Source organism: Bubalus kerabau, chromosome 5 (assembly GCF_029407905.1).
Source record: "Bubalus kerabau isolate K-KA32 ecotype Philippines breed swamp buffalo chromosome 5, PCC_UOA_SB_1v2, whole genome shotgun sequence".
NCBI lineage: Eukaryota > Metazoa > Chordata > Mammalia > Artiodactyla > Bovidae > Bubalus > Bubalus kerabau.
The window spans coordinates 25,961,181-25,970,095 of NC_073628.1; the positions used below are offsets into that span (position 1 = coordinate 25,961,181).

Consider the following 8,915-nt stretch of genomic DNA (forward strand, 5'->3'; position numbering starts at 1 on the left):
GGTTCTGAGCAGGGAGGTATCCTTTTCAGAGCCATCAGCATATAGATACTATTTGGTACACTTGTTGGGGAGAATATAGACACAAAAAGTGAAAAAAAAAAGTAAGAATCCAGAACCAAGTCTGAAGCACCCTTAGGGTTTGGGGAGATGAAAAGACTCAGCTAAGGAGATAGAGGAAATTAAAGGGAAACAAAAGGAGGGTAAACAAAAGCCAAGAGAGAACCTACCAGAAAGGAGGGAGAAGACAACTGTGCTGAGCGTGTCTCAGAGCCTTCCTAGTATGAAAAAGGAACTTGTCAGTTAGCACCATGGAGGTCAGCGGTGACCAGAGCTGTTTTGCTGAGCGGTGGGGACAGAGGTCAGGCTGGTGTGGGTTCTAGTGTGAGTCAGAAGTGAGGAAGCAGAACATGCAGGTGAGCACACTTTCAAGTTTGAAGACAAAAGGAAGAGAAAAACGCTCAAGAGTAAGAACTAATGTGAACTGAAGTCTGGGTTTTCAATGTGGGAATTTATTAAGAAAGCAGATACCGAGGGTAAGGAGTCTGCAAGGCACTGTTCACATGAGGAGAACAAGCTGTGGTGTGTCTGTAACCAGTCAGGCATCTCTTGGGCACAAGGGCTCTCATGCTGGAGATCCGTGGAGGAGAGAGTCCCCACCTCTGAAACTCTCAGTCTTGAAAGCACATCCCTGCTCTCCTGGAGTTAGACACACCAGCCTGCAGTCCTGGCTGCTCACCTACTACAGGTGTGACATGAAGCAAGGTCCAGATCACTTACTCCAAGCCTCATTTCTTCAACTGAGACCTGCAAAGCCTTTGTGGTAAATCAAATAACGCACACAGACTTAGAACATTTACAATGAAAGAAAATGACTCAGCTTTGCACACCCCAGCAGAGTTTGGCTTGCCATCAGTCTGTGCTTCTGAGGAGGCTTCTCTTAAACTGCATTGGAAGTGTGTATCCACATAACTGACATTCACTCTAGAAGTGAAAGTAGTATTTTGTTTGACCAAAGATAGTGAGGATAAAGGTAAGGGAAACTCATCTGAGAATGATTTCTTAGGTTAAATGAGCTGAGACCAGTTAACAGTTGAGTCAGGGGTAGGCTCTGGTGTTGATGAGAAATAACTGGAGTCTAAGATGCAGTTTCCAGGACAGGTGTCATGGGACTCGTCTTCCCAAAGCAAATGTGCCTTCTTGATTTGGGAAGAGATCCCTGGGGATAAGGCCTGGCGTGAGGTGGGTCAGGATGCAACCGGCTGGGCAGTGGAGAGTCAGGACACAGAGAGGCCTGAGGCAGCAACACAGTGACTGGGGCAGAAGAAGTGGGGATGGGGCTGCCCAGGCGCGTGCCAGGGTCAGGCCCCAGCCACTGAGGAGCCCAGCGTGATGGCCAGTGCTTTCCCAGCGCAGGCTTACTCAGGAGGAGAAATGGGGTTCTGAGAGTCCCGGGGCTCAATGGGGTCATGTGAGCACAGGGCAGGGTACGGTCGCCAGGGATTCCTGGGGCCCTGCGGTCACAGGCTCGCCCTCCCCAGAGCTTTAACCATCCATATGGTGCCAGCAGGCCTTTCTCCCCAGAGTCTGACTCGAAGACTCCAGCTTCCATCAACATGTTCAGTTCCACAAACATTTATTGGGCACCTCTGGGTACCTGTCTCAGTTCCTGGGGTGACAGAGCTCAGTGACACTATTTCCCTGTTTTTGGAGAAGTGTGGTGTGGCTCATAGCCTCGTCCCTCCAGAACAGAAGGAGCAGGATCAGTATTTCTTTGGCAGGCCCGCAGGTCTGAAGTGATCTGGGTCTTGGCCACTCCGGCCCCATTCCTCAGCTCTCCGGTTAGACACCCGGTCCTCCAACCCATAGCTGTCTCCAAGGTAAATCTGGTATAAGAATCCTTGAATGTACTCCCCGACATTGCTGGAAGGAAGGGAGACAGGAGAATTTCAGCTGGGTCGCTTGAGACAGCTTTGTCCTCTGACTCCTTTCTCCTCTTGCAGACAGAGCAGTGTGTTTGAGAGGAGGCTAGAAAAGCCCATCCTCAGGAAGGAGGGCTAAAATACACACCCTATTGGGCAAAGCCCTGGTTACTGGTTCTTCGAATACCCTGAATCAGGCTTCTTTAGTGACTCCTTGCTTTCTCCTTGGCAGTGAGGGGAGACACCTCTGCACCCATATCCTGCCCTGGCTCTGCTGGCCATGCAGGTGCCAAGAGCAGGGGCAAGAGGAAGATGGGCCACAGAGCCCCCTGACTCTCTGGAAACAGACAAGCTCCACTCAGCGCCCTCAGGAGCCCCTGTTACCTGATGATTTTTGCAGCCCAGACACCGCCAGGGCCCCTTTGAGCAGCCTCGTAGTTCCCTCGAGCGCGGAAGTATCTGCCTGAATTCTGGACATTGGCATCTCTCATGTCCCAGTAGGCTCTCCACAAGTCCGAAGCCCCTGGCAGGAGACAAAACAACAACAGTAACATGGGGACATGTTGGAGAAGTCGGGGGATAAGAATTCTCCCCTACTTTTCAGATTTTGACTCTTGACAAAGTGATCCTTTGAAATCCTAGATTGAGATGCATAGTCCTTACTGTGGATCAGATCCCGGTGTAACTGTAAGGTGAGCCCTTTACAGTTCGATTGAATTGGGTGGGACTGTGGTGCTCTGGAAATGGCAACCCACTCCAGTGTTCTTGCCTGGAGAATCCCAGGGATGGAAGAGCCTGGTAGGCTGCAGTCTAGGGTCGCTAAGAGTTGGACAGGACTGAGCGACTTCTCTTTCACTTTTCACTTTCATGCATTGGAGAAGGAAATGGCAACCCACTTCAGTATTCTTGCCTGGGGAATCCCAGGGATAGGGGAGCCTGGTGGGCTGCCGTCCATGGGGTCGCACAGAGTCGGACACGACTAAAGCGACTTAGCAGCAGCAAGGAATAAAATATTCTTTACTATGTGCAGATAAACTTTGCAATGGCCCCCCAAAACTCTTTTTAAAAACTGATATTCAGGATTTCCCTGGTAGTACAGGGATTGGAGTCCACCTGCCAACACAGGGGACACGGGTTTGATCTCTAGTCTGGGAGGATTTCACATGCCACAGAGCAACTACACACACCACATGCCTGAACTACTGAGCCCACACTCTAGAGCCCACAAGCCACAGCTCCTGAGTCTGTGTGCCTGGAGCCTGTGCTCAGCAACAAGAGAAGCTGCCGCAATGAGAAGCCTGTACTCTGCAATGAAGAGTAGCCCCCGCTCGCTGTAGAGAAAGCCCTCGTGCAACAGTGAAGGCCCGGCGCAACCAAAATAAGTAAATAACTTTTAAAAACTGATATTCAAATAGAACAGGTGAACAACAAGGACCTACCATGCAGTACCTGCGTGTGTGTTCAGTAGTGTCCAACTCTTTGTGACCCTATGGACTGTAGCCCTGTGAACTGTAGCCCGTCAGGCTCCTCCATCCATGGGGTTTCCCAGGCAAGAATACTGGAGAGGGTTGCCACTTCCTCCTCCAGGGGATCTTCCCGAGCCAGGGATAGAACCTGCGTCTCTTGTGTCTCCTGCATTGGCAGGTGGATTCTTTACCACTGAGTCACCTGGGAAGTCCCACTATATAGCACAGGGGACTATATTCAATATACTGTAAAACCTATAATGGAAAAGAATCTGAAAAGGAATATATATACACACACACACACTACTGAATCACTTTGCTTATACCTGAAACACTATAAATCGACTATACTTCAATAAAAATAAATAAAAATTTTTAATGGAAATCTTTTTTTAAAAGAACCTGGTATTCAGAGAATATAGTGAAAAAGAAAGAGAATAGCACATGAGTTCAAAATCAGAAAGATTGAATTTGTCAAATATCAAGACAAAAATTATAAAGAATTCAGTTGCAAAATTAATAGCATCACCTCCAGTCCTGCATAAGGATCTTAAATGTCAGCACTCCATTGTAACAATTAAAAAGCTGAACAGATTGAAAATGCAGCAACTCTTCTTGGATCCATAAGAGGGGGAGGACACAGGGCATAGCATTGCTTCCAAGGCTGGAGTGACGAACAGATCGACACAGAGAAGGGAGGCCTTTTGGACCAGAAACTCAGGAGCAGAAACCGGTGAGTGAACCTGTGCTGGAGGTAGAAAGACCCAAACCAGAACTGACAAGTTGCAGGAGGTTCGGTGGAGACAACTCTGAGACTAAAACCTCCTGGGGGGCCCAGCTATTATTGGGCCCCATAATATTGTGACAGTTACCTTCAAGAGCTCAACCAGATTCTCACAGAAAATATTGTTTAAAAATTTCCAACCATTTCACGCCAGTCAGAATGGCTGCGATCCAAAAGTCTACAAGCAATAAATGCTGGAGAGGGTGTGGAGAAAAGGGAACCCTCTTACATTGTTGGTGGGAATGCAAACTAGTACAGCCACTATGGAGAACAGTGTGGAGATTACTTAAAAAACTGGAAATAGAACTGCCTTATGACCCAGCAATCCCACTGCTGGGCATACACATTGAGGAAACCAGAAGGGAAAGAGACACGTGTACCCCAATGTTCATCGCAGCACTGTTTATAATAGCCAGGACATGGAAGCAACCTAGATGTCCATCAGCAGAGGAATGGATAAGAAAGCCGTGGTACATATACACAATGGAGTATTACTCAGCCATTAAAAAGAATACATTTGAATCAGTTCTAATGAGGTGGATGGAACTGGAGCCTATTATACAGAGTGAAGTAAGCCAGAAAGAAAAACACCAATACAGTATACTAATGCATATATATGGAATCTAGAAAGATGGTAATGATAACCGTATATGCGAGACAGCAAAAGAGACACAGATATATAGAACAGTCTTTTGTACTCTGTGGGAGAGGGCAAGGGTGGGATGATTTGGGAGAATGGCATTGAAACAAGTATATTATATGTGAAATGGATCTCCAGTCCAGGTTCAATGCATGAGACAGAGTGCTCAGGGCTGGTGCACTGGGATGACCCTGAGGGATGGACTAGGGAGGGAGGTGGGAGGGTGTTCAGGATGGCGAACACAAGTACACCCATAGTGGATCCATGTCAATGTATGGCAAAACCACTACAATACTGTAAATTAATTAGCCTCCAATTAAAATAAATATATATTTTAAAAAATTTCCCTTGGGCTGCTCACAGGAGGAGAGGAAAAGGAACCATTTTGAAACATGCCAGAGTTCTCTGTTCTCAGTAGGCCTCCCTCAGAAAACTCTGTATTATCAGAATCTAAGTGACCTGGGGAAAGGAAATAACCAGCTCCAGCCACTCCTGCCATCCTGCCCCAGTTGAAGGGTAGAAAAAGCCAGAAACACCTGTGAAGTTCACAGTCTAGAGCCACGGGCTCATCAAAAAATACTGAGACCTCGTCATAGGACTGGGCTTCCCAGGTAGTGCTAGTGGTAAAGAACCCACCTGACAATGCAGGGGACATAAGAGACAGGGGTTCGATCCCTGAGTCGGGAAGATCCCCTGGAGGAGGGCATGGCAACCCACTCCAGTTTTCTTGCCTATTAGAATCCATGGACAGAGGAGCCTGCAGGCTACAGTCCATGGGGTCGCAAAGAATCAGACACGACTGAAGCAACTTAGCACATGGCACACAGTAATGCTTCCCCAATCTCCAGATGACTAAAGGCAGCCTATTTAGAGCAGTTCCTTCTATCATGTACATCAAGTCTGGCTCTTAAGAAAAAATTACAAAGCATACCAAAAGGCAAACAACACAGTTAAAAGAGCCATGGAAGGCATCGGAACCAGGCCTGGTAGGGATGTTGGAATTACCAGACTGGGAATTTAAAACACCTATGATTAATACTCTAAGAGATCAAAAGACAAAGTAGTCAACATGCAAGAATGGATGGGTAATGTAAGCAGAGAGATAGAACTGCTAAGAAAGAAAAAACTAATGCTAGAGATGAAAAAAAATGGAAGCAACCTAGATGTCCATCAGCAGAGGAGTGGATAAGAAAGCTGTGGTACATATACACAATGGAGTATTACTCAGCCATTAAAAAGAATACATTTGAATCAGTTCTAATGAGGTGGATGAAACTGGAGCCTATTATACAGAGTGAAGTAAGCCAGAAAGAAAAACACCAATACAGTATACTAACGCATATATATGGAATTTAGAAAGATGGTAATGATAACCCTGTATGCAAGACAGCAAAAGAGACACAGATGTACAGAACAGTCTTTTGGACTCTATGGGAGAGGGAGAGGGTGGGATGATTTGAGAGAATGGCACTGAAACATGTATAATATCATATATGAAACGAATCGCCAATCCAGGTTCGATACAGGATGCTTGGGGCTGGTGCACTGGGATGACTCGGAGGGATGGTACAGGGAGGGAGGTGGGAGGGGGGGTCAGGATGGGGAACATGTGTACGTCTGTGATGGATTCATGTTGATGTGTGGCAGAACCAATACAATATTGTAAAGTAAAAAAAAAATTAATTAAAAAAACACCATAACAGAAATAAGGAATGCATTCTGTTGGCTTATTGGCAGAATAGACATGGTTGAGAAAAGAATCTCCACAACAGAAGATATCTCAATAGAATACTCAAAAATCAAAGGGCAGAGAATGAAGATTGCCAAAACCAGGACAGAATACACAAGCACCGTGGGACAAGGACAAAAGGTATAACATATGTGTGTGGGATAACCAGAAGGAAAGAAACAGAGAAAGGAAGACAGGAAATATTTGAAATGATAATGACCTAGAAGTCCCCAAATTAATGTCAGACATGAACCAAAGACCCAGGAAGCTCAGAAAACACCAAGCAGAATGAAAAAAAGAAACCCTCAAAACCTCCCCTGCAAAAAATCTACACTTGGGCATATACAGAAAATCAATGATTTTTTTTTTTAAATTCTGAAAGAAGTCAAAAGAAAACAAAAGATACCTATAGAAGAACAAAGACAAGAATTACATGACTTCTCCTTAGAACTCATGCAAACAAAAGAGAATAGAGCGAAATATTTAGTGCTGAGAGAAAAACCACCAACCTAAAATTCTGTACCCTGTGAAGTTACACTTTAAAAGTGAAGGAGAAAGAAAGACTTTCTCAAAAAAATTAAGGAAATTTGTTGGCAATAGACCTGCCTTGAAAGAAATGCTAAAAGATGTTCTTTAGAGAGAAGGAAAATAGTACAGGTCAGAAACTCAGATGTACATAAAAAAAGGAAGAGCATTGAAGAAGAAATACTGAAAATAAAACAAAATTAAGAACAATACATGCAGATCAAAGTATTGCAACAATTGACCACATAATTTTCTTGTTTTAACAAGTAGCCAATAAGCTTCATTTCCCATCAAGAATGGCAGGTTGGGGGCTTCCCTGGTGGTCCAGTGGTTAGGAATCTGCCTGCCAATGCAGGGGACACATTGTCCCCACAAGTATCCCTAGTCCGGGAAGATTCCCACATACCTCAGAGCAACTAAGCCCCTGTGTCACAATTACCGAAGCATACGCACCTACAGCCTACGCACCTACAGCCTACACACCTACAGCCTACACACCTACAGCCTATGCACCTACAGCCTACACACCTACAGCCTGCACACCTACAGCCTGCACTCTGCAACAAGAGAAGCCTCCACAACGAGAAAACCTGCACACTGCAGCAAAGAGGAGCCCCCCGCCCCTCACCACAGCTAGAGAAAGCCCGTAGAGCAACAAAGACCCATCACAGCCAAAATAAGTAAACCAATAAATCTTTAAGAATAATTATAAAAGAATGGCAGATTAGGTTTGCTTCCTGGCTTTATCTCAGTCCTAGCATGGCAGATCAGTGGGAATTTGCTCTTTTTATTGTGTGGATAGGCATTAGGGATTGATTTCCATGAGCTCTACCTTGCAACCACTGGCCGTTTGCTTGGGTACAGGATGGGCTCTTCCTTTCAAGCACAGGTCTTCTCTTTCCCAGGCACCCTCTCTCCCCAGAGTAGGGTATGACGTTTATTCAGCTCACCCTTTCCCTGGACATTCCACCCTTGGGGACGTACCAAGTTCACAGGTAAACTTCAAGACTGGAAAAATTTGAGTTATGAGTCCCCACAAATATTCTTGCCCAGGAAATCCCATGGACAGAGGAACCTGGCAGGCTGCAGTCCATGCGGTTGCAAAAGAGTTGAAGATGACTTAGCAACTAAACAGCAACAAGGAGCTCACCCCTTGGAAGTCCTGGCTGCCTTGGAAGTCCTACTCGCTGCCTACTACCAGCAAGGACAGGCTGGGTTCAAAGCATCTTTGACCTGGGGTCTGGAGAAGCCCATGGTGGGTGCTGAGTCAGACCAGCATGGAAGGAGAAACCCTCCAGCTCTCACCCATTTGTGGTTTTTCAAAGGAGTATCCACATCTGACAGGTGTGTGGTGTGTGGCCTCTGCTCAGAGTGAATCCTGGGGTCAGCTGGGTGTGCCTTTCATCCTCTGGGGCTCTTACCTTGCACAGCCTCCTTGAAGAATGAATACCAGCTTTCACCAGTGACTCCCATGATCAAGGTACAGAAAAGAATGCCTATGAAAAGCTTCATTGTGCTGATGTGAAAGAAAGAGAAGGTCAGAGATGCACAACTATGATATATAAGATAGACATATGTTTTGCGATTTTGAATTTCAAAGATAGCTTAGTTCCCAATTCCCATTTACTCTTTTTAAAATTATTACTATAGGAAAACTTGAAATAGGTTTTAGGAAGAAGCATAAACCCTTAATTCTCAGTCCAGATCTCTAGAAAGACTAAGAGGGTTGGTTCTATCAGTGTTTTATTTGTTCATGGCCAATCTGTCATCCAATAAAGAAGAGTAAAGTAGATTCATACCCTTTCCTGAGGTCCTGCTCTGCCCAGCAGACCCAATAATGAGGAGAAAACAC

General features: G+C 45.7%; 1 protein-coding gene across 1 annotated transcript; it reads right to left on the bottom strand.

Annotated features, from left to right (window-relative positions):
• Positions 1-1,754: 1,754 nt before the first annotated feature.
• Positions 1,755-8,915, bottom strand: LOC129652565 (serum amyloid A-4 protein). Its single transcript, XM_055581297.1, has 4 exons — positions 8,863-8,915; positions 8,485-8,579; positions 2,304-2,442; positions 1,755-1,920 (listed from the first exon to the last, which is right to left on the bottom strand). The coding sequence occupies exons 2-4, from the start codon at positions 8,573-8,575 to the stop codon at positions 1,761-1,763; spliced, it is 390 nt and encodes a 129-aa protein (XP_055437272.1). The 5' UTR covers positions 8,576-8,579; positions 8,863-8,915; the 3' UTR covers positions 1,755-1,760.